The 24,616-nt window shown below is 48.8% G+C and overlaps 3 protein-coding genes across 10 annotated transcripts; 1 reads left to right on the plus strand and 2 right to left on the minus strand.

Annotated features, from left to right (window-relative positions):
- Positions 1-5,736: 5,736 nt before the first annotated feature.
- Ndrg2 (NDRG family member 2) lies at positions 5,737-14,286 on the minus strand. 8 transcript variants are annotated; one of them, XM_051176790.1, is made up of 16 exons: positions 14,132-14,286; positions 11,686-11,766; positions 11,327-11,368; positions 10,946-11,051; positions 10,601-10,721; positions 10,399-10,461; positions 9,412-9,472; positions 9,116-9,202; positions 8,917-8,973; positions 8,654-8,757; positions 8,030-8,074; positions 7,708-7,759; positions 7,442-7,489; positions 7,179-7,214; positions 6,977-7,028; positions 5,737-6,759 (listed from the first exon to the last, which is right to left on the minus strand). In XM_051176790.1, exons 2-16 carry the CDS (start codon positions 11,758-11,760, stop codon positions 6,593-6,595), a joined length of 1,116 nt encoding a protein of 371 aa, XP_051032747.1. In that variant the 5' UTR covers positions 11,761-11,766; positions 14,132-14,286; the 3' UTR covers positions 5,737-6,592. The 8 variants fall into 8 exon arrangements, with proteins under 8 accessions (XP_051032747.1, XP_051032748.1, XP_051032749.1 ...); XM_051176791.1 differs by lacking the exon at positions 14,132-14,286 and adding an exon at positions 13,673-13,695; XM_051176792.1 differs by lacking the exon at positions 14,132-14,286 and adding an exon at positions 13,526-13,655.
- Positions 14,287-19,175: 4,889 nt separating this feature from the next.
- On the plus strand, positions 19,176-21,107 carry Tppp2 (tubulin polymerization promoting protein family member 2). The gene is made up of 3 exons (XM_051176877.1): positions 19,176-19,350; positions 19,751-19,904; positions 20,834-21,107. The coding sequence occupies exons 1-3, from the start codon at positions 19,178-19,180 to the stop codon at positions 21,017-21,019; spliced, it is 513 nt and encodes a 170-aa protein (XP_051032834.1). The 5' UTR covers positions 19,176-19,177; the 3' UTR covers positions 21,020-21,107.
- Positions 21,108-22,640: 1,533 nt separating this feature from the next.
- Rnase13 (ribonuclease A family member 13 (inactive)) lies at positions 22,641-23,172 on the minus strand. Its single transcript, XM_051176878.1, has one exon. The coding sequence runs from the start codon at positions 23,170-23,172 to the stop codon at positions 22,711-22,713; it is 462 nt and encodes a 153-aa protein (XP_051032835.1). The 3' UTR covers positions 22,641-22,710.
- Positions 23,173-24,616: the final 1,444 nt, after the last annotated feature.

Genomic DNA, 24,616 nt, shown 5'->3' on the forward strand with positions numbered 1-24,616 from the left:
TAAAGTCACTTTCCTATAACTGTATGAAAAGCTCCGTAAAGAGTCTTTCCTTCTTTGTTTTCCCTTCCCAACACCCTTGTTCACCCTGTATGTTAGAATCTCAGATCAGCTCAGAGAGTGTACAGCATAACTGGGGAAACATGAATGGGAGGGTATTCAGGAAGGTGTGTGTGGGCAGGGTGCAGACAAAGCAAGGAACGTGCAATACCCAGGGGCTGAGTAATCAGCTTGCTGTTAGTAGAAACTAGAAAGGACCGGCCCAGAGAGCTCTGTCCTTGATCTACAGGGACCCAACAAGGAAGGTGCTAAGATAATCTTATTTTCTTGCTCTGATTTGCTAATGCTTATTGAGCAAAACCAAACAGAAGCTGGAGGCTACAAATGGCTTGTCGGGTTCTGTGGACTGGTCAAGCCACCTGGGCACAGAGCTGTCCTGTACGTCATCCATGCCCTGCTATGCTTACATTAATATGATCTTGTCAGAACTTTGGCAGGGTGAATTGAAAGAGCTGTGGTTGTATGGAAGCTAGGGAATTGTCCCTATCACAGAAGCGTGTCTAACTATGAAAGGAACTGAAGGAGGAGCACCCTGGCCTGCTGTGCCTCTCCCCATATTTCTGGATCACTGGTGCCATCAGCATTTGAGGCAGACGAGGTAGAGTTTGGTACCTCAAGCCGCTGTTGAGTCGTGAACTCTGTCCTTGTCCATCCCAGGAACTCTGGACTCTCCTTTGACTTCCTCCCCAAAGCCACCAACACTTTCTTTGCTCCCCATATCTATTTCCTTCTTTTTCCCCAAATTCTTACCACCCGGGGCCAGATGTGTGTTGAGTTTGGAGAATATTGTCAAGAGCAGACAAAAAGCTAGAAGGTGGCAACATCTGGAGAACACCAGGGAGAGCGTCTGAACCAGAAGAAGGACAGACTGCTTTCAGAAACACAAATGAAAACAACATGGAATAGGAACTGGAACTGGCCTAAGAACCATGGTGGGAAAGAAGGGAGGCAGCTGGGACCGGCTGGGGCAGCCGTAAGCAGATGGCCAGAACGATGAGACTGGAAAACATGAAGAAAGGTGATCCAGGCTAGTGGGATAATCAGGAATGTGTGACAATTTTCACATCACATCTTCCTGTGATGATGTAAAAACACAGGAAGTTTTCTCTGGGGCCACATAGGAGTGGCTGTGACCCAGAAAAGGTCAAGGTTGCTCCACATTCCATGTTCCACCATGGTGACAGCTTTGTGAAGTTCATAGTTGCTTTTGTTTGGGTCAGTTGGTTTTTGTTTTGTTTTGCGGGTTTTGGTTTTGGTTTGGATTGTTTTTTATTTGTTCATTTTTGAGTCAGAGACTCTTTACATAACCTTTACTAGACTGGAACTCACTGTATAGACGAGGCTGGCCTCAAACTCAAAAGACATCCATCCATCTGCCTCTGCCTCCCAAATACTGGAATTAAAGGTGTGAAAAACCAAGCCTAGCATTCATCATTGTTTTGTTTTGTTTTTTTAATAATAATAGGACAAAGTCAAAGATCAAAGCTTCAAAGGCATCAGATGCTGTTTGATGACATTCTTAGTTTTCAGGGTTAATAAAAGCTAATCTATTAAATCATCCTAAAAGATATTATCTAGTAGTCAGAAAGATGTCAAGTCAGACACAAAGGCAGGTCATGAATGGCTATTTAAGTGGCTAAAGATAGCTGAAGATAGACTGCGATTAAGCACCAGACCTGCAACATTCCAACTTGACAACCATTTAAGTTTAATCAGCCCATCACCCTCAGAGAATGTTCAGTGTGTAAACTTCTTTCTAGGAACTTTAGTTAACACCTGTCACCTTCCCCATCTCTCACAGTCACTCCCTCATATATTTTGTGTATACCTAGGAAGGAAACTCAAGAATTAGACTTCCAACAGACCTCCTGTAAAGGATCAGCTTTCTATTTCTTCTACCAATAAGCTGTCTTCTGAAGGGACCTTTCTGGGGGTGTTCCTGCCTCTCCTTTGCTTTGAGGCTGGGGGGGGGGGTGTAGATAGGTTTGGTTTGGTTGAGATGTTGTAGTCACAAGAAGATAGTTTGTGAAGAACACAAGAGAAACTGTAGTTCAGAGAATTTACTGGGACAGGGCAGGTCCTCAGGAATCAACATGTTTGACAGATGCTTACCCGGTGTGCATAAGGGCCTGGGTTTGATCCCCAAAGCCACAGAGAGAGAGGGATGAGCTAAAACCCCATAATCACTCTGCTGGGGTAGCCTGTGCCGCTTGGTCCTTCCCTGAAGAAGTTTTGGAGTATCTTGCCTCCCTCACTACAGAAAATACTCCCTTCCAGAATTTATGGGATGTGTGTGTGTGGACACCCTCTAGTTCCCTAGCTGACCTGAGGAGAGTGCATTGCCATTAGCACTTGAGAGGGGCAATCTGTGGGGATGCTTACAAAATCCTAGCTAGAGAATAGGTTTTTGGTTTGTGTTCTTAGTGACTCTCCCTTGTCATATGTCAAACACAGAGTGTGCCCTACATTTCCCATGGACTCATCATTAGAGTCTGCTGGCAGAGAGATCTGGTAAATATAAGCTACATGGCTCTGGGTACCATATTTCCTCACCAAACCCTGAGCCTCAGGTCAGAAGTCTTTTCCAGTTATTCCTAAATCTCTTTTTTAAAGTGATGTCTCCCACTCCCATATTTCCCCTTTCAGCCTATTTGTTTCTCCTGATCCTTATTAACCTCAATAGACCATATTTTTACTTCTACCTTGCCTGCTGTAATGTCACTATTTTGTTGGTATAACCATTTATTTATTTATTGGAGCAGGGTTTCTTTGTGCAGCTTTGTAAACCAGGCTGGCTTTGAACTCACAAAGATCCGCCTGCCTCTACCTCCTGAGTGTTAGGATCAAAGGCGTGCACCACGGCCCAGCTTTGTTGGTATAGTGATATATTGCTTAAAGATGGGGATATGTTCTGAAAAACATACATTAGGTGATTTTTGTTTGTATGTTTTATTGTTGCAAAACATTTGAGAGTGTGCTATACAAACCAAGAAAGCTCTGGTGTCTGTAAGGAAAAGGACCTATGAGACCATCACCACATATACAGATGTATATATTGGGCAGGCCAAAATATCCTTATGAAGTTCCCAATTGTTACTTGAAAAATTTCTATGAGATCCAGGGTATTTTTTGGTTTTGTTTTTTTTTTTTTTTTTTTTTTTTGGGGGGGGGGGGGGGTTTGGTGGAGTTTTGTTTTTGTTTGTTTGTTTGGTTAATTGATTGGTTTCTTTGTCCTGGAGCTCATTCTGTAGACCAGGCTGGCCTTGAACTCAGAGATCCACCTGCCTCTGCCTCCTGAACACTGGGATTAAATAAAGGTGTGTGCTACTGCCCTGCCCTGTTTTTTTTGTTTTTTTTTTTTTTTATTGAACTGTGAGGCTCTTTTTCACTGTTCTGATTTCTCTCATTCCCATTGAGTAGTCTCTTACTTAACTGGCCCCTAAAGTCTGGAGTACACTCATTCCTTGGGAATAAAATGACATTCAAACAGAAATCCTAAACCTAAAGAGGAGAGAGTAAGCAGGGAATTATGGCTTTGTTCTGTGCACACACGGAGCTTCTGAGTTCTTAGCAGGGCCTTGATTTCAGGACAGCCTTATGTTCCACAGTGAAGAACAATGGGCCTGTAAGACCAGGAAACCCAGGGTCCAGGTAAAGGGATGAAGGATCCTGCTGACCACAGGGGGGCACTGTGTCTCCATGGGTGAAGTAGGATATGTAGAGCCAAAAAATAGGGTCAATCTAGGACAGCAGATGCTACTCCACCCCACCCCCCACCACAACCTCCCCCCCCCCCCAGTTCCCGCAAAACATCTTTTCTCCTACCTTAGATTTCTGGAACAAAAACTCCAATAGTTTGTATCCAAATACAGTGCATTTAATAAAATTTGTCTCCAGTTGTAAAAATTTTTCTAATGACCTTTGTAGGCGGGTACTAAGAAAGATCTAACCTCCCTTCCATAATACACAACAGTAGCTGCACCAGTAATGGCTGGTTGAGGCCTTAGTTTTTCGCTTTTTCCTCATGTTTTGCTAAATGATCCCAGTGATTATAGCCATGCTTTGTTTTTCTTCATTGTGGCATTTCAGCAATCTTTGTTTCCTGACCCAATACCCATCCAACAGCTAACTCTAACCCGCTAACACCCTCTCCCAACAATGGCCTACAACATCTAAATGGGATGAGGCCTAAGACCGTAGCTCAATAACAGAGCATGTACACGTTTTGGTTCAATCCCCAGCACAAGAAAGAAATGGAAAAACCATCAGCATCAAGGACATAAATCTGTCACTTTCATGTCTGAATGTGAGCTTTTGATGCCAAGTGGCTTCAGTCTGCCACTTAATGTCATTGAGGAAATGGTACAATTGAGGTTTCCATAAAGCAAACTTTAATAACCCCATAATTTTCTATCCACATTGTTCCGACACTTCTATAAAGCTTTCTCGTGTGTGTGTGTGTGTGTGTGTGTGTGTGTGTGTGTGTGTGTGCGCGCGCTCCTAAGCGTTTAAGTGTATGTGTATGTACACCCACATGTGAAAGCCAGAGGGGACTTTGAGTGTGTCCCTCCTTCACTCTATACCTAATTTTTTGAGATTGAGTGTTGTCCAGTATAACCCTCTAAATCAAATAGTAGCCGTTGTCATGTTTGCAAAAGATCCTGTTGATTATAAGAAGGACGCAGGGTCGCTGGACCCCACCTGAGAAGCCAGCGACTTCTCCCAACCATTTCTGCACTCATTCCATGAGGTTGCTACAGTACAGCCTGGGGAAGACTGAGTGACCTCCACCTGAACAGCAATGGGGAGTCATCACTGACGTGGGCTGCATCTTCCAGTGTGCCTGTCTTTCCCAGGTCATCCCAGGATGAACTCTGGTTTGTCATTAGGCCCTCATGAGGAGGGGCTAGACACTGCTTAGTTCCAAACCCTCAGGAAGAAAGTTCTTACAATACTAGTCCCAACTGACACTGGTGCCCAGTGATTGGCTAGACAGGCCAGGTAGTGAGCAACTACTGTTCTCCTGTCTCCACCTTCCAGCACCGGGATCACAGGTGCACAGCCAAACCCAGCTTTTAACAAGTGTGCTAGGGATCTGAACACAGGTCTTCATGATTGAACAAGGACTGAGCCGTCTGCGTAGCCCCTCCTCCTTTTGCCTCAAGAGCCCAAGAATCAATCTACAACAGCTTCAAGACATCCCAATCTCCATTGTTTGTTACTCACATTTCTTTAACAGGTTCTTGGAGAATTATGCACAATTTAGCTACCAGCTCCCCTAGAGTCCATCAGTGAATAAAATTCTCAAAGGAAGTTCCTTTTTGCTGGAACTTTCTTGACTCCTAGTGTCCTTGGAGGCTAAGAGAGAGTTAGATGCCTTGAAACTAGAATTGCAGGTGGTTGTGAGCTGCCATGTAGGTGCTGGAAAGTGAACCCAGGTCCTCTGGAAGAGTAACCAGTGCTCTTAACCACTGAGCCATCTTCAACAGTGCTCTTTCCCAAGCTTAAAAATATGATTAATAGAAAGAACAATACTGTTTTCTTGGACCCAACGATCACATTCTATGAAGTGTTTGTACTCCACAAGCCATCTCCCAGGTCACAGCACTTTAAGAGGAGCAAGAAGAGGACAGGAAAGGGGAAGGGTTTGAGCATTCAGATCACGATTAATAGCAGTGCTCAGTTTCCTCTATAGTTTATTGTCACAGCAGACATGGGAGACAAGAGGTCACGCTCTACACATGACAGTATGGTCAGAGCCCGAGGTAGCCCTTCCCACCCTTACACCAAGTCCCAAGCAGTCTGACCTAAGCTCTCTCCCCTAGTTCCACTCTAGGTGCACACTGACAGCTACCAAAGTTAGTGCAGCCAAATGGCCCAGGCCCCACACTACTGCCCCAGCTCCAACCCTTCTACCATTCTTATATTCGCTGCCCACCATTTCCCATTCTAACTGTCTGTTTACATGCTGGATACTTGTGTCACATTTTAAGGATCACTGACCTACCAGCGAGCCTCCCTGATAGACATTCATTTAGGCTCAATGCCTTTAGAGGCTTGAAAAGTCAAGGCAAAGCCACTATCAGCTTTGGGGAATGGAGCTCCCCATCTCCCACCCCTACACACACACACACACACACACACACACACACACACCCGACTCTCCTACCCTTGCAAATATGGGATAAAGAGAGGGAGTGATGGAGGCCCCAAGGTAGCTGTAACAGCTTCTTATTCCTCACCTACAGACACCTAGGCCAGGGAGAGAAGACACAATGACTTCTCAACAACAAAATGGGAGAGGAGATAATTCAGGGGGCCTGGATCTCTAAGAGATATTAGGACATCTCTCCTAGGAGCTAGAGGAAATCACAGGTTAAAGGTCAAGGTTAGGGTAGCAATTAAAGATCAAGGTCATCTCCCTGCACGATCTGCCCCTTTTCTTTGTTTACTCTGGCCCAATGCCCTGACACACCTCTCAGGTTAGTGCTGTGGGAGGTGGGGCTGGGTTCCACACCAGGGCAATGTGAGTCATTCAACAGGAGACTTCCATGGTGTGCCCCGGCGGTCCAGATGGGAGAGTCCCAGACTCGCTACTCTGTGACAGGGTGCGGGAGCGGGACCGACCGCCATCAATGGAGGCTGCACTGGTCAGAGATGCCGTACGAGACCGAGATAGGCGAGTCATGCAGGATGAGGCCACTGTGGAAACAGAAGGACAGCCCAGCCGTCAGAGATTTTGGGGAAGAGGGCTGGTAACTTCAAGGGGTACCTAGGTGAAGACAAAAGGGGTAACTGGGGCCAGAGAGCCAGTGAGCTTGACTTGTAAGAAGTATGAATCTAAGAGTCCACCTAAAATAGGCCGGCCCTCATAATGACAGTCCATTCCCTTCATAGTGGCCTCTGTCCCAATACTCACTGTATCCCATGCCTTGCAGGAAGTACTTGAAAGCCTCAGTCAGCTTGCCTGGCTGTGGGCATGTTACAAGGAGAGAGGGGAGGCAGGAGAGATATGGTTAGACACTGTGAAAGCCCAAGGCCACAGCAGTGGCAAAGGGCACAGATAAGTGACACTAATAATTCATCCCACTTCCCCCTCCCATGGTCGGCAGGGCACTCACCTGAGTCAGCTGTGGCTGACCTCCAGAGTCAGCCATCTGTTCCGGAAAAAGCACCCAGAAAGAAGGACAGATGGGCACATCAGATGACCCAGGCAGAGGAAAGGGTTCTTTCCCACCACCTTCCTTACTTGGTTCTTTTCTTTGGTGACCCATAATGAACCCACAAGGCTTAAACACTGGAGTTTAGAGTATGCATGGTCCTGGATAGGGGGTCCTGAATAAGGGGCCCGGAAGCAAGCAAGGCTTGGAGGAGGACAGCTGACCTTGAGGAAGGAGGTCTGTGTGGGGTCCAGTTTTGAGTTACATTCCACCTGGAGTAAATAGGAGGCTGAATGAATGAGCTCGCCCTCCCCACAGCACTTCCCCTCCAAGGGAGCCTGTTCTTTCCCCCTTCCTTGTCAGCTACCCAATGACTTCTTAATAGAAATAAAAATTCCTAAAGTTGTTCCACCTGTCCCAGAGTTTGCCCCTTGGCAAGATCCACTTATGACACCAACATTCCCTCCCTACCCCGAACGTCACTACTAACCACAGCATCTTCATGAGGCGCTTGGTCTCCGACCACCAGCATCACAGGGCACCTAGAGGGTCAGGGAGAAGGCAGTGAGCCCTGCACTCCCTCCTCCACCACTCCCCAGGAGAGCAGTTAGAGAAATGTCTGACTCCAAGGAGGAACCAGCCTCCCTCTCCTGCTGACTCAGCAAGAGGACCAAAAGGGGAAGGCCCAAAGGGGGGCAACCTGATACACAGAATGGAGTTAGAGACAGGTAAGTTCACTACAAAGGCTAAAGGGTGCTGGTACCAAGGGACAGTCCAGGAACAGGGCAAAGCTGTATCTACCAACATCTTACTTGAGGGTCATCTCACCACCTCGCTCAAAGTTCAGGTCTCGGCGGCTAGAGAGGGTTCAAAGAGAAGTTGTTTTTAACAGGCAATGCTGTCTATCTAGATACACTACCTTCTCCATAGGAAGCCATCTCCCTTTTTTATAGTCAACTATTGGTGATGAAAAGTAAATACCAAGGGCTGGAGTTGCAGCTTGGTGGTAGAATACCTGCTTAGCATCTATATGGCACTGGGTTTGATCCCCTGTGGTTAAAGGGGCTGGGGGTGGGGGGGTGGGAGAGACAGAAGATGGCAGGCTCATGTCAAAAATACCACCGATAATCACTTATGCCCTAAGGGTGAGGAAGGGTACAAGAACGAGAGATCCAGGGCTGGAGAGATGGCTCAGAGGTTAACAGCTTTGGCTGCCCTTCCAGAGGGCCTAGCTTCAATTCCCAGCACCCATTCTGGCAGTTCACATCTGTCTGTAACTCTGTTCCAGGGAATCTGATACCCTCACACCAATGCACATAAAATAAAATTAAGAAGAATGAGAGATCTCCTTACTCCTGTCCTAAAGCTGCATTCAGAACCCTGCACACGTGCACGCTGCACACAGCACTCTCTCCATGTGCATACAACCCACTCACTTGTTGTAACTGTTCCAATACAGTTCAATGTTCTCCAGGTTCGGTGCATGTGTGATGATATTTCTATACTTTTGTATTAATTCTGAATTTCCAGAAAGCTCTTCCTGAAGTGCAGAAGAAATAAAGTAGGGTTGGAAGAGGGGGCCAACAATGGCTAAAACTGTTTTCACACCCTAGATTCTATCCCAGCTAAGAAAGTCACCCCAAAGAATTCAAATCTCTGCTGGTTACCTCATCTTCTTCCACCTTCCACAACCACTTACCTGACTGAAAAGATGCCCAAGAATCATCTCCGGAATGGAAGAGGTAAGGCCTGTTAACTGCAAGGGCAGACAAACAAGTTCAAGATATTGTGGGGGAAGGGACCCAGGTGAAGCAACACAGCTTCATTCCTGTGCCCCACTGTGCCCCCATCCAAGGGCAGTCCCCACCCTAGATGTCAGAACTCAAGCCTCTCCAAACCTTGTGGGCTGCCCAATCCATCCAGCCCTTGGCATTGGGATCAATGTTGATGAGAACAAGGCCTTCAACTGTGTCTGGGTGGGTCAACTAAGGGATGACAGAAAGGAGATCAGAAGTAGCCACTCTGCCTCACTGAGCCTCACCTACCCCCAGACTCCTATATGACCTATACTTCCTACCCTGCTCCCTATTTCCTTCCAAAATACTGGGATTACAGGAATTGTGGATCATGCCTACAATAGTCTACCTAATGTGGGGTACCTCCATTCCCCAGTCTATCTGTTTTTGCTTCTTACAGCATATCGTGACAGAATGTAGGCTCCAGCTCCAACACCAACTCCAATTATTGTAGAGAAACTGTAAAAGGGAAATGTAAGTGTCACAGGCTCTGGCAATCAAAATCTGTCACAACCTAATCTCTTCAAACTCCTCACCATCTTTCATGGGGTCACAGCCACCAAAGGGGACAGCAAAGACCTTTCCTTCCGGCATGTAAATGGAAGGCCTGTCTGTACTTTCTCTCTGAGAACTAGTGTCTTGAAAAGAAACACACATCTCTTCCTTCCCACATAGCTTATTCATTCTCAACTCTCAGAAACAAGTTCAAACTTGTTCTGAGTCCTGGTTCCACAGAGGAATGGAAACTATGGACCTTACAGCAAAATATGAAACAGATGTGATATTAGTGAAACGGAAGAATGGAGGAGACAAGGAAGGAAGTAAACCACAGTTGCTGAGAGCCAGGGTGCCCATAAGCTAAGAAAAGATCTCAGGAATCAGGCTAGCAAGATGACTCAGCAGTCAAGAACACTTTCGGAAGACACACATTGGATTTCCAGCACCTAATGGTGGCTCACAAAAATCTGTAATTCAAGTTTGAGGGATTCCAACGTCCTCTTCTGGACCCCATGGGCACCTGGTATATATATGGCATGCATGCATACATGTAGGCAAATGTTCATAACACATGAAATAAAAATAAGTAAGTCTAAGAGAGAGAGAACACCCAGAAATCAGCATCTTCCTCCACAGGCCAGAGGCGCATGTAAGACTGATCCTCCATCCCCCACTGTCTTCCACACCTGGCTCCCAAATGTGACCCAGGAAGACAAGAATGGAGAGCACCTGAACCTCTTTTTGCCTAACTTCTAGATCAGAAAAGCGTCCCTGCTGTGAGCCATTATCACTTACTACAGAAGTAGCAACTAATATTCTAGATATCGACTCCCGCCTGCTGTATGCCTCCTGCCTGAACCCATTGCCTTTCCTCCGGAGCCTCTCACTTTAAGTACTGCAGGATGCAAGGAATCATGTCTGCGAGCTGGTCCAGAGACGGGTACTGGTACCTAGAAGAGAGGTGTTGAAGTTACCAATCTGCCCCCATATGCCTCCATATCCCGTGCCAGAGCCTTCTCTGCACCCTTCACTTTCACCACCATCCCCTCACACCTGCTTATGAAAATGGGGTAAGGAACTAAGTCTTACCCCAAAGGGAACACTGGAGCCCCGTCTTCCATTCCAGGGGCATCCACATGAACCCGCACGAAGTTCTGGATGATTTCTTGCATATCCCCGAACTGAAACAGTGGCTGGAAGCAAGATTTATCTAAAGAGAATCCACATCCCCCCAATAACAAAATCAGAAGTAAAAAGCATCCTTGGGCCAGAGCCCATCCTAGCTTTGGTACCACCTAAACTAGAGGAGAAATTCTTTCTGGTGTGTCACTGGGCTCCCTGCCTTATCATAGTGACGACCACCCCATACACATTGGGGTTTCTCCTCCCCTGCCTCCTTCCAGAAAGAAGTAGGAGAAGCAATGAAGGTCTTACAGTTGAGTCCTACATCATGGTAGGTGAATATCGCCGGGCGTTTGGGTTTGGGGGTGCCATACACGGTAAAGGTGACAGAGCCATAAGGTGTCTCCACAGAGTGAGTCTATAAGAAAAAAGGTCACCTTCAGGGAGAAAAATATACTGAAAATTTTCAAAAGGGGGAAAGGCAAAAGGAAGAAGTGAACAGTTGGTTAAAAACAGGATCAATCGGTTTTAGGAAAGTATGACAATGGAATTGAATTAGAAAGTAGGAAACAATGAAAGACCCAAAATTAATGGGGGGGAAAGTGTAAAGAGTCAGATTGGGGCCCTCTCAATATTGGGGGAGAGAAGAGCATGTCCTCACCCTCCCTCCCCTCGGCACTGTCCCACAGTTACCTGTCCCTGGTCCAGGAGGATTCGGGCAGCTAACTCGGCCTCCTGGAGAGACACACACAGAGACACACAACCACGAAGAGTAACAAATGGAGAGAGACATAAAGAGGTAGGCAAAGAGAGACCAACAGAGATCAGATACAGAAAGATTGACAAGAACAAGACAGGAGAGGATGAAGGTTAGTGGTGACAAGACAAGGTCTGGGCTCCCTTTTACACTGTCTAGGACAGGAGATGGGAGGAGATGGATAATGGTGCGATGGGCATTAGAATGAGAGCCACGGGCCTGAGGAAGCTGGGAGGCAAGGGGGACTTTTCAGAGGATGGGATTGAGGCAGGGAAGTCAAAAAGTCACCATTAACCTTGGCAGTTTCAGACGTTTGTCCTGGCAACAGTGGCTTTTCCTCAGTGATCTGAACCTCCTGCAGTTCTGCCATGGTGGCCTGGCAGGGTAAGAAAACAATAAACTAGCCAGGCAGTGGTGGTGCATGTCTTTAATCCCACCACTCAGAAGGCAGAGGCAGGCAGATCTCTGTGAGTTCAAGGCCAGCCTGATCTACAGTGTGAGTTCCAGGACAGCCAGGGCTACACAGAGAAACCCTGTCTCAAAAAAAAAAAAAAAAAAAAAAAAAAAAAAAAAAAAAAGAAAGGAAAGAAAACAGTAGGTCTGTGAGGCTGCTCAGCCTCAAGCCTCCTTCTCTATACTCTCAGGTCAGGTCAATGCAGGGTGCAGAGGGACCCCAGAGCTGAAAACTCAGATATAGAAGGTTTTTCTGGCTCCCTTATCCCTTTAGGGTAACTAACTAGGAAGACTGCAAAAGATGACAGAATCATTCTCTTCAGACTGCCAGCCCCCTTCGGCGCCTCTACCTCTAACACATTTCCAGATGGCCCTTCCTCTTGATATCCCACAATACCTTCTCCTATCCTGGGGGAAACACCAGGGTGGGGAAGCAATGTGGCTCCCGCTTCTTAAGCTACATTTAGGGGACACCCCACACTCCCTGTTGGAGCTACCTGATTGGGTACACTCTAAGTGCACCAAGGGATAGAGCAGTAAGAGTTCACAATGCTCTATGACCTTCAACTATAGCTCCAATGTCAGCATCTGGAGGGGCTAAAAATGACTAAGGCCATGACCGACCGGAAGTACTCAACAGAGGGACATAGATATCTAAAATCCAACCAATGGCTCCCTTCCTCTGGCGACTCAAAACTCTTCCAAGTACAAGTAACTGGGCGTACATCAACACTGAGGTCTAGACAGCAGCAGAGCCCCTGTACAGACCTGCCCTGCAAAGAATGAAGCCTGCGGCTTGGGGTAGGTGGGGTCAATTTGCTAAGCTCCGATTGGTCGGCTGCGGTGAGACTAGAGGTCAGGGTTCTTAGTCCTGACTCTGGGGTCTGAGGAAACACGCGAACAAGGTGAACGACATGGAAAATAGGGACAAACCGCCACGGCCAAGACCCAGACTCCTAAGGTCACTAACCCTCCCTAATCTCCAGAGTCCAGAAAACACGTTCTCTCTAAACTTCCATCAATCGAGCTGGAGGGGCCTGCGGGGCAACACAAGCAGGTCCAAATGAGCAGGGTATGGAGCGAAGGGAGTGGTGACATGACAGGATTGTGTCAGAACCTCTGGGTCCTACCCTACTGCCACTAGCATGTGACCTTGCCCGGTCTGCTGCCACTCAGATTTGACAGCTCTCAATGGATATGTAGGTAGTACAGAGTGACGTTTTCCTCCACCATTTAAAAACAAACAAGCTTCATGCCTTCATATCTCTCCTTCACCCAGTCTAACTGGAGGTCTAGTAGAGAAAGCCAAGGGGAAACAGGGCGGTCCTGCAAACTCCAGACTTCCCCCGACTTCATGTGCCATCCGGGAAAGGATGGGTAGGACTTGTGACTGGCCGCTCCCAGAATCCGAAACCTGTCCCTGTGAGTCCCTGGCGGCTGGTCCTCATCTGGACCAAGACCCTCGCACGACTAACACGTAGCGCCCAGGACTCTGGACACCATCTCAAGCGTGCCCCAAAAAGGTCCTGCACTTTGTAGCGCCTTCGCCTTTGTGCGCAGCAGCGGAGAACCTCTCTTGGCCAGCCGCTTCCCCGGAGCCCAGCCCCGGGACCGGGACCACAGTGCCCACCCTCCCGGCCCGCACCTTCCCAGCCCAGCGAGGCACTTGCCCCTCCCCCTACCTGCTGCAGCCGCCGCGGTCGCTGCCACCTTCACTTGCCTTTGACTTAGGTCCGCCCTAGCTTCGGTTCCCCACAGACCCGCCCCGGACCCGCCCCTGGACTATCTCCCTGTAGATCCGCCCCGACCCCCATAAACACGCCCGCTACCTCGCCCGGGCCGCTGGAGGATGGGCGAGAAGGGGAGGGAGGCTAGGGGGCACTCTGCCGAGATGCTCGTAGGCTCTCCTCCGGGTGCTCCCCACAACCCCGAGCCGCGTGAAGTGGGGTGTGCGTGGGGTTCCCTTAAGCCTAAAATGACCCCCCTATCCACCTCAACGGCGCCCCCTACTGTGACCTGGCTCTGCCAGGGCCACTTTTTGGCTCTCTTCCTAGCCCCCCAGATTGAGGGGCGGCGACGGATAGAGCGGGGAGGCCAATCCAAGGTACCCATGTCCCACGATTTCAGCTCCGCCCGCCCGGAAGCTAAGAGCTAGGACGAGGAACGGGAAGGTGGGCGAGGGCCACAGCTCAGACCCGGTCTCCGGGCAGGTAGGGGCAGTGGTGCCAGCGTGTCTGGGGACAGGGCGTCGAGGGCGCAGGAATTCCAAGCGCATGGGGTGCTGGTACCTCCTCAGCCGAGTCCCACCGCCTGCTCTCCGGCCGCTCTGTGAGAAGTTGGACAACAAGCAAGGGGGGGATGGAAATGCTGGGGGCCGCTATAAATAGAGGGTGAACGAAGGAGGGGGAAGATGATGACCAACTGCGACTCCCGGGTCAAGGCCCTAACGCGAGAGGGGGGGAGTGGGCGTAGGGGAGGGGCTGGGGACCCCCCAAGGGCTCTGACTCTGGTGTAAACAGGCGCGGAGGCGGAGCTAACCCTGCAGGGGTGGAGTAAGGATTTGAGGAGGACTCGATGTCCTGGGCTGAGACCCAAGAGACCCTGTGGCTGAGGCGCTAACCCCTCCCAGTCCAACCCCGAAAAGGAGGGCGAGATCTGCTTAGAAAGACTGAATGGCAGTGCCCGGTTGCAGATGTCTCCTGAGCCTCTCATGCCTAGGTGGGTTTACCATCCTATCCTAGGCTTCCACAAGTTTCACATCTGAGACACACCCTCCCTTGTGCTCTTTAAAGGAAGGCTTGCTGGAGTGGAATAGTTGATGTGGCTATGGGGATTGAAAGTTCTGTTAGACAACCAGATTGAATTTCCCCACATGCCCTCGTTCTTGCACCCCTGCTCCAGGATCAACCCTACCCCATCCCCCTTCAGCCTAGTTCCAGACTTGCCATTTCAGGGGCTGGGCGCCAGGCCAGTTGAAAACAATGTCCAATGGAACAGGAGCTGCCAACTGCAACACCAGCACAGACTGCACCCCCCAAGACCCCCAAATTGTCCTCCCCCTGCCTGGGAACTACCCTCACCACCCACAGCCCCCCTCCCCAAGGAACATCAATGCCCCTTTCATCCCCACTTGGCAGGTCTGTTGGAAAGAAGGAAAGGCCAAGAGGGAGGAGGAGGAGACCTGGATAGGCTCAAACCCAGCCTTCAAAAAAACACCCTAGACCTAAAGAGCTTCCTATATTCCCCAAATGGAACCTGGAGCTGTCATCTGTTCTTTTCTCCTACTCCCTTCATAAGTATTGCCCTAGAATCTGGCACAGAAATCTGGCACCCTAGCTTTCTGACTAGCCCCTTCACGAAGGTTTAATGCTCTCCTGGGCAAGGGGATGCTGGAATTAAGATCGCAGCTACAGATGAGTGAGATAACAAAGAACTCAACAGTCCTGGTGGCAGGTAGAGATCAAGAGAACCGGAACTGAGTGAGCGCTTCAGCCTGAAGGCTTCTTTCATGTGTCCAAAGTAGCTGTACTTGGAGAGGGGGAGGGATAGACTGGAAGGTTCCAGTATCTAAATTCGTCTCTGGGTCAGGATGACTCAGGGGGAACCTGATAAGGGGCAGACACAGGGGCTTGGGGTGGGGAGGCAGAAGGTGGGAAATTTCCACTGGGATAGAGGTCTCTAAGCAGCCCCGATGACACAGAGAAGGCTGGTTCTGTTCTGCCCATTGTTCTTTACTGTCAGAACAGGTTCAAGACAGCCTTGAGAGCAAGTGTCCCAACATGGACAACGCCTAACCTCCTTTCTCTGGACCAAAAGCAGTTTGAAACCATGCTTGCAGCTAAGTGATAGTTTCAAGCACATGCAGTATGGGAATCACTGGATATGTGAAATTCAAAGAAGTGGTATGTTTCAGTCAGTTTTGTTATCCAGTGATTGAGGAAGCAAATAAATAAAGAAAAAAACTAGGGAAAATAATCTATGAGATCAATGTATGGGAAACAAGTCATATAGCAAGCTCCCACTGTTCTCTACTGAGAGATTTTCACTTCCCCAGGATGATTTTAGTAACCCTTGACAAAGAAAGAAAAATTAGAAATTAAAAAAATACTTGAAAGTAATTTGTTTTGGTTTGGTTTGGTTTTTTGTGTTTTGTTTCTTTTGGTTTTTGGTTTTTTGAGACAGGGTTTCTCTGTATTACTTTGGAGCCTGTCCTAGAACTAGCTCTATAGAGCAGGCTGACCTCAAACTCAGAGATCTGCCTGCCTCTGCCTCCTGAGTGCTGGGACTAAAGACGTGTGCCACCACTGCCCTGCCATATATGGTTTTGCAAGGCATATTATTTAATGTTCACACTTTTGTGTCTAGTGAAACATTTCAGGGCCCCTAGCAGTACTTCTGAAACCCCCTACCCCAGAAGGCTAACGACCACAGGCTAAGAGACATATGCTTCTAATTCAGAGGAAAGGGGTTTTGTTGCTAGGGTAGACTGCCCAGATGAGAAATAGAGTATTTGAGTGGGAGAAAAGGGGTGTTTTATCCAGGTAGAAAGCAAAGGAGAAAGAAAGTATGGGTAGAAATGCAAGAGCTACCCTCAAGATTTTTTTTTCCCTGAGACAGGATTTCTCTGTGTAGCTTTGTAGACCAGACTGACCTCAAACTCACAGAGATCCACCTGCCTCTGCCTATGAAGTGCTGGTATTAAAGGCATGAGCCACCACCATCCAGCTACCCTGAAAATGTAAGAACAGGTAGTATGTGTGATCCCAAAGCTTTATTATTGTCTTTAAATTGAAGCCCAGAAATATTCATGACCTGCCCATGGCCACCAGCTGATAACACACCTAGGATTTGATTCCCCGCCAGACTCACTCCCCTCCAGGAACTCTTCTCTTTCCACTAGGTAGCCTCTTGAGTGTCTAACTATTATGCTGTTAGGGCCCCAGCTAAGAGCAGTGTTGGTGACAGGTGGTGACTCCTGGTAAGATAGACTGGGGCCAAGTTGTGTCCTTGGATGCTAGACAAGAAGACTTGGAAGTAAGAACCAGAGATTATGCTTTCTCAAAAAGATGTTTTATTTTGATTTATGTGTGTGAGTGTGGGTGTGTACACGTCAGTGCAATGTCCGTGAAGGCCAGAGACATCATCAGGTCGTTCTGGAGCTGGAATCACTGGCATTTGTTAGCTGCCTCATATAGGTATTAGGAATTAAACCCAAGTCCTCTGCAAGAGCACTATGTGTTCTTAACCACTGAGCCGCCTCTCCAGTCCTGACTATTCTGTTGTTGTTGTTGTTGTTGAGACAGGGTTTCTTTGTGTAACAGCTCTGTAGTCCAGACTGGTCTTGAACTCACAGAGATCTGCCTGCCTCTGCCTTCCAATGCTGGGATTAAAGGTGTGCACTGCCAGCGCCACCACCACTACCACCCAGCAGTCTTGACTATTCTTGTGTTATAGCATAGTCCTTCTGTGAAACAGGGTATTGGGTATTTCTCAAACTAGCCATATGTCTAAAACTGGTCTTGAACTCATCTTCCTGCCTTGGCCTCCAGGGTTCTGTGGTTGCAGGCATGTGTCACTGTACTCAGCTGTCACAATCTGCTCTTAGGCAGGAAGAGTGAATAGAAAACCGTGTTTGGGGAACAGTACACTAATGGGAAAAGAATGATAGTGCCAGTTTGTAGAGTAGAAAGAAGCAAAGCATTGAATTTGGAAAAGGGGCGGTTCACAAGCCCCTCAGATAAAAGGCATGGAGAATGCTCAAGATGTGAAGTAAAGACTTGGACTTGGAGAGAACTTAGTGGTCAAAAGGCTAACTGTTCTTCCAAAGGCCCCGGGGGCCTTGGGAGTTCGATTCCCAGAACCCACATGGCAGCTTTTGACTGCCTATAACCTTAGTTCCAGAGGATCTGATGCCTTCCTGATACCCTCTTCTGACCTCCACGGGCACGACCCACACATGGTACAATGACATACATACATGTAGGCAGTACACCCATACATTTAAAAGGAATTTGAAAAGACTTAAGAATTAAGAATTAGGATGCAGGAATAGGAATGGAAAGAAATGGGTTTATTACTTATTTGTAGACCAGGCTGGCCCAGACTCAGAGATCAACCTGCCTCTACTTCCCAAGTGCTGGGTTAAAGGTGTGTGCTGCTGCCACCCCACCCCCACCACCCCTTGGGCAGTAATGAACTTATAAGATTACAAACTCTTTATAGGAACTAGGGCCCAGTTATCTAAAACAAGAAAGTGAACAATCAGTACAACAGGATCCCTAAAGCTCATGTCTTTTACAGGGTTTTTGTCCAGAAAGAGACCATCAAGGAACATTTGGAACTGTTCAGAAACTTATCTGGGGGATTTTCCGAGTCTGAGATTTACTCTCTGGCACACTGCACACTGCTTTTATATAGATCAATTTTACTGCAGGTCCTCTGCTTTTTCCCTTGAGTCAACAGTAGAAGCCCTTTAAAATCCCTGCTGCGGGGTTTTCCACAGCCAAAGGGATTCTGCATGCTGGTCAGTATACCTAGGAGACCAGCCAGGAGGGCAGTGTTAACTCAGTCCAGCCTGTTTTGCTCAATCCCAAATGTTTCAGTGGTTGGGTCTCCCCATAATGTACATGCTAAAATCCTACATTAAGTGGGGCTTGGGGGCTCATGATAAAGTTTCAGGAACTAGATTTATAGGCCAAGGGAGTTCACCCACATGAGGGCATAGTGAGGCCAGAACCCATAAGACAAGTGAACTGAAGTGATCAGGGGGGTTTGATCATCTGAAAATGCCAACAGGTTGGCAGCTTGGTCAGTTCAAAGATCATGTCTTGCCATCCATGATTCCACGGTCATTACACAGCCTGAAGCTCTTGCTCATTTCCATGCTGTGGCTGGACAACTGTTTAAAGGCAGGAAACTGATGCATCAACTTCTGCTTCTGACACCAGAAGGGAAGACAGCCGAGAAACCAAGCCAGAGCCAGAAGTGATGTCATTCAACACTGTGACATCACAGTGTTTCTTTTCTGCTGCCTTCACCCATTTTTGTCTCCCTGTCACCACCTCATCTCCCCAGTCATCTGGCTCCCACATAGCTGCACACACTTGTATACAAAAGCACAGGCACCATCTGGGCACCCAGGTACATGAAGGCGGTAGGAGGGAGGGTTGCTAATGCCCAGTGCTTTTGCTGTAGCCACAGCATTGGGATGGAAAGTGAGGAGGACAGTGGAGAGCAACAGGGAAGAGGATGACTGTCCCTGGTGCTGCTGTGGTTTACCATGCGTATCCCTCCATCCCCAGTCCTCTCCCTGACTTTCTACCCGAGCACTGACCATGGCCTCAGAAGCAGAAAGAACATTCCATCGGTTTGCTGTCTTTGGGGAATCGTCCAGCAGTGGCAATGAGATTAACAACAAGAACTTCTCTAAACTCTGTAAAGACTGTGGCATTATGGACGGCAAGGCGGTGACCTCCACAGATGTGGACATTGTGTTCAGCAAAGTGAAGTAAGGGGCCAAAGGTGGGGAGTGAGGTGAAAAGGTCACAGCATATTTGTTGTGCTTTGGGCTTGTTGGTTTTTGAGACAGGGTGTCTCTGTGCAACAGTCCTGGCTCTCCTGGAACTCACTCTGTAGACCTGGCTGGCCTTGAGCTCAGAGATTTGCCTGCCTCTGTCTCCTGAGTGCTGGGATTAAAGGTGTGAGCCACTACCGCCAGGCCAGATGGCACAGTTCTTATGACGGGAGATTTATAAGAAACATCTGGCAGGTGCCAGGCACTGTCCTAGTCCCTATTCTCAGGATTCATTGCCAGGAAAAAAAGAGGCCACGTCTGAGTAAGAAAAAGGGAGATGTCGGGAGGCAATGACTTTGCTCTCCAGTTACTGGATTTCTGTCTGACTGGCCAGGGCCAAGAATGCCAGAACCATCAACTTCCAACAGTTTCAAGAGGCGATGAAGGAGCTGGGCCAAAAGCGGTTCAAAGGGAAGAGCCTAGATGAGGCTTTGGAGGATATTTATAAACTCATGGAAGGCAAGGACCCTGCCACCACAGGAGTTACTGTGAGTAACGTTCTTAATTTTTGTCTGCCCTTTTCCTTTCTTTCTCTTTTCCCTTCCTTCTTTCCTCCCTTCCATCCTTTCTTCTTTCCTGTCTGCCTGTCTTTCTAGCTAGCAGGACATTACTCTGTTAGCTTAGAGTGGCCTGGAACTGACTGTGTAATCTTCATACTTCAGTCTCCCAAACGCTAGAATTATAGGTGTGTGCTGCCATACCTGCCTTAATAACAGCCTTCTTCGTCTCCAGCTGGGAGCTCCACTTCCTCAGATTCCACTGCTCTAGGCCCCGCCCAAATCCTGTCAGCATGGTGCCTGCAAAGGAGACAGGGTAGAAAGCCTGTCCTGGAAGACTTTAGAACCCTGTGGTCATGCGGGAGGTGAGAGAGTAGTGGCGTGGAAAGAGACTTGCTCCAGGTGCAACTGGTGCGACCAGCTACACCGTTAAACCGCAGCATAGCTATCCCACTAGGTGAAGTTAGACTCGCTCTCAAGGCTCATGTCTTCTGGGGCTTTGGAGGCACATTCGCACTGGAGGAATTGGATGCCTGCTCCCCCAGTCCTCTGCCTACATATTTTAATCTCAGAGTTCCTGCCTCTCACCTCTTCTTCCTAAACTGTTTCCTCTGTACACACCGTACACTGGGGCAGGGCTTGGGCCTGAAGCCCTCTGGCAGTAGCCTGACCAAGATAACTCCTCCGGATACAGAGAAATCCACTGTCCTTTCCCACGGCAGAACCCTCCTGTGTCATGAGTGGTGACAGAGTTCCTGCCCACAGCTGTGTCTGGGCCTCAGGAAGCGGCACCAGGCCAGATGAGCAGAGCTTTGCACTCCGAGCATGCGCCATAAGGCTCCAACACCATACGTGGGGAAGGCTGTGAGAGTGTGGGGAAGGGAAGAAGGCTCAAACACCCGTCCCCCCTTGGCTTGCAGAAAGCAACAACAGTGGGTGGAGTAGAGCGGTTGACAGACACCAGTAAGTACACTGGAACCCACAAGGAGCGCTTTGATGAGAGTGGCAAGGGGAAGGGCATCGAAGGACGGGAAGAGACCACAGACAACTCAGGCTATGTGAGTGGCTACAAGGGGGCTGGCACCTATGACAAAAACAGCAAGTAGAGAGGAGCCTTCTTCGCCTGCTGGTTTCCTGACCCTGTGTTTTTAACACCAGGAAATGTAGGGACTAATAAACTTCGTGTGTGCAGCACCTAGTGAGTTCTATCTTGTGAGTATGAGGACCAGATTGGTGCACAGACAGAGACAGGGAGGAGAGAAAGCCCAAGGATCCATGGTTTTCAGCCATGGACCTTTACCCTCCTAAGCCTCGTGCACACCAGCCATAATGTAGTAGTCTCCTTGGCAACCGCTCCTGAGGACAGGTCTGGGGAATACATTATGGAGATAAGAGTTAAATCAGATGCAGAAGAAAAAACATTTGCTTACTGTGTTCGGACATCAGTGGCCTCCATTCCTTCTGTCACCCCAAAGGAAGTCATAGCTCCTGATTTGACATACCATGACCCCAGGTTCACTTAGTTTAATGTGTCTCCCAACTTGCTCATCTGTTAGAATCCAAGTTTTGTTGGGGGAGAGATTAAAAACCAGGAAGGAAAGCCTAATGTTACAAATCACAAATCTATTTTCCAGCTGAGGAAAGAGAATCTTTCTGTCTGCTTGTTTGGTTGATGGGTTTGATTTGTGAGACAGGAGTCTCAGTGCTAAGCCTGGCTGGCTTGAAGGCCTGGAACCCTAGGTCAGGCTGGCCTTGAACTTACAGAGACAACTGCTGGGATTGAAGGCCTCCACCTGCCCCTCCTTCCATCGTCAAGCACACTGATTTCCAACTGCTAACAGTAGTTCTGAAGGATGGTCAGAGACAGGGGACACCAAAAGCAGGGAAGGGAATTAAATCACGACTGAGTTGGATGGTTTTTAACATTTTATTTGCAAATTATTGCCGATTCACAAGTCAATACAGAAAGGAGCTCAGGAACCTTTTGCGTAGCTCCCCCCTATGGTTATTTTTACACTTTCCACAACTGGAAATTGGGCCTGCCTCATCATCTGCCACCTGAGTGGCACAGGCCTTGGAGTCTGGGAAATGGTGGGTAGAGGGGAGGGAGGAAAGGGGGACTGAGGGACCTGGGAAGGAACAAAAAAAAAAAAAAAAAAAAAGATAACTTGAACTACTGGTGGTCCTAGGTAAGAGAAGGGTGGGAGGCAGATTGGGAAAAGGTAGGCAGTATGGCTGTGCTGTGAGTGGTTAGTCAGGAGAGCAGGGGAAGAAAACAGCACTAAACTCCATGGTGGGGGGAGGTGGGAAAGAAGAGATATGAAGGGGAAATCACAGGCAAGTGCAGGCGGGAGACAGAGGAGGCTGGGGGGGGGGAGACAAAATCGACCTAAGGATGCTAGTGAGGTTCCTTTTGCTGAAGAGTGGCAAGAATTATAAGGGAAATGGGAGAGACCGACACTAAAAGCAGGGATAGGGAGAAATGCTGAAACTGGATGTCTGTTGTTATGGTGTGAGTTGGGGCCTGGGCCTCCGTCCAGAAGTCGGGATCTGGCCCAGCAGATAGACAAGCCCTGCCAGCTGGACACTGTCAGCTTCTTGGGTGGGTTTTACTGTCGCTGGGAGAGGGAAGCTCATGGTGGGGGTGATGAGAAGGTGAAAAGAAGCTGAAGGACTGTGGGGCACTGCCTCAGAAGTCAGGAAGGAAGACATGCCACCAGGTTCTGACTTTGGGAACAGGCTTTGGGGTGGCATGTAGAGGCCTGTATGAGGTGGGACTGGTTTATGAGCTAAGTCCCTAGGAGAGGCCAATGATACCTATTGGCTCGGCATTATGCTTGCTGGAGCAGAGCAAGTACAGCCTCTGGTTGGTCAGCGTGCTATTGTAGCTGCAGCTGGTTGGTGGTTGTTTAGAGCCCAAGGTGCAGACTGTGATGGGGAAGGAGTTCTGAGTGAGGGTGCAATACTCATTGTAGTTCTCGCAGAAGCTCTCGCTGTATTTGCAGAACTTTCGGATGCCTTCCCACGGGGCATGTACCACATAGTGGACCTTAGGGCAGTACCAATCCTTCATTCTGCCCCTCACATAGGCCATGAGGCCATTACAGTACCCGTGGAAACCCTTCGGGTAGTTAATCATGGGGTAGTCAACGTGTAAGGTGCGGAAGTTCTTGATGGCAATCTTGATCTTGATGCCTATCACCAGGGTTGGCCGTAAGATAATCTGGAGGACCAGGAGCCAGGCCACATCTCGAGGCATGCCTTCTGCTGTCAGAGTTAAAGTAATCAGAGGTGCATTAGGCCCAAAGAGACTGTCCACCCTTCCCCGAGCCTCCAGTATCCCCCAGTTTTCCCTATGTGCCTCCCTTACCCTCTAAGAACTGTCCAGTAACTTACAAATCCTGATACTCCAGAGAGATGAGGCCTTGCTCAAGGCCACCTCTCAGACCAGCCATCTCCAGCCAACCCTCCCCTGCTGTGGTTCACCACCAGTCTCAGTCTTACCCAGTCTCTGGGCTGCAGCACGGAATCAAAGGTCCAGCTGGTCCCTGGGTAAGAGATGCTTCTGGGTGCTCCCTGTTCCTGGCACCCCTTATGGTAGTTAGTACAGAAGGAATGGAGAGCAGGCAGCTGGGCCAGTCCCTGGCAGCTCTGCAGGAAGAAATTGAAGTCAGGGAGGGGAGTGGGAGGCAGGGATGCATCTTGCCTGAGGCCACTTACAGCCTAGAGGTGAGATGAGGCTTAAAAGTTTTCTGGAAGGAGGGAGTGTCTCCTGAGTTTGAGAAGCCCTGTGATAAGTAGGCTAGATGGGTAGGAGGAAAGATACATTGCTGTCTGGTCTCCTCTCTGGTGCCCTCAGAACACTTTGTTCCAACTGCCTGGCCAGAAACCCCTGAGTCCCTGCCTTCTTTGATGTCTGCTCTGGCCCACTGGTCCTGCTTTTGGTGAAGTGGGAAGGAAAAAAACCATCCTGTCACTGAGGAACAAAGTGTTTACCTTTGATCAAGGGTTTACCACTGTCTAATCCCACTTCCCAGCCCCAGAGGCCATGTGCAGGGACACCTCCCGCCAAAATGACAGACTGAGAACAAAGAACCTCCACAAGGACTCCCCACAGTGCCCAGCTGACTGTGCCAACACCCTGCACCTGTGACTCAGTCAGTTCAGGGACCTGCTAGAAGTCTTTGCATGCTGCCTTTGGAGCCTCAAGGTTGCCAGGTTGGCTGTGTTAGCATTGCCTGGGACTTGAGAGAATGTGAACCGCCAGGTTGGATCAGATTCGTAGTACTGGCTGGTCTGTGGTAGCTTGTCCTGCTGAGGAAAGGGCTAACAAGTTCCTCAGCTTTTTATCAAATGTCTGGATCTTCATCAAAGTCAACAAGCTAGCTCCAAGGAACCTGCTAGCTCACAGGCCTTTTAGTCTCTTCTCCCTGTAGGTCTTCTCCACATTTGCACATCTGGGGGCTTTCTTTGGTGACAGGGGTCACCAAATTTGTTATCCTCCTGTCTCGGTCTCTTGAGTGCTGGAAACACAAGCATGTGTCACCCAGCCCAGCTCCTTGGCCTTGCTCTTAGGAGAACTTATCCTTCAGCAGCAGACAAGGGAGTCAGAAGGCAGAGCATTGGGTGCTCTGGGCTCACTGTGGAGCTTAGGGGAAGGAGGAGCTGGTTTCAGAGAGACATGTTAATGTTCTCTATGTAGT

Source organism: Phodopus roborovskii, unplaced genomic scaffold, assembly GCF_943737965.1.
Source record: "Phodopus roborovskii unplaced genomic scaffold, PHOROB, whole genome shotgun sequence".
NCBI classification, from domain to species: Eukaryota; Metazoa; Chordata; class Mammalia; order Rodentia; family Cricetidae; genus Phodopus; species Phodopus roborovskii.

What these genes read in the sequence shown, in the direction of transcription:
- Tppp2 (XM_051176877.1), top strand. Translation starts at nt 19,178, where the DNA reads ATGGCCTCAGAAGCAGAAAGAACATTCCATCGGTTTGCTGTCTTTGGG. An exon ending in ATTGTGTTCAGCAAAGTGAA is followed by an intron (nt 19,351 to 19,750) that starts GTAAGGGGCCAA and finishes CTGACTGGCCAG; the next exon opens with GGCCAAGAATGCCAGAACCA. An exon ending in CTGCCACCACAGGAGTTACT is followed by an intron (nt 19,905 to 20,833) that starts GTGAGTAACGTT and finishes CTTGGCTTGCAG; the next exon opens with AAAGCAACAACAGTGGGTGG.
- Ndrg2 (XM_051176790.1), bottom strand. Translation starts at nt 11,760, where the DNA reads ATGGCAGAACTGCAGGAGGTTCAGATCACTGAGGAAAAGCCACTGTTG. An exon ending in TCCTCCTGGACCAGGGACAG is followed by an intron (nt 11,052 to 11,326) that starts GTAACTGTGGGA and finishes TTTTTCTTATAG; the next exon opens with ACTCACTCTGTGGAGACACC. An exon ending in TTGGGCATCTTTTCAGTCAG is followed by an intron (nt 8,758 to 8,916) that starts GTAAGTGGTTGT and finishes TCTGCACTTCAG; the next exon opens with GAAGAGCTTTCTGGAAATTC.
- Rnase13 (XM_051176878.1), bottom strand. Translation starts at nt 23,172, where the DNA reads ATGCCTCGAGATGTGGCCTGGCTCCTGGTCCTCCAGATTATCTTACGG.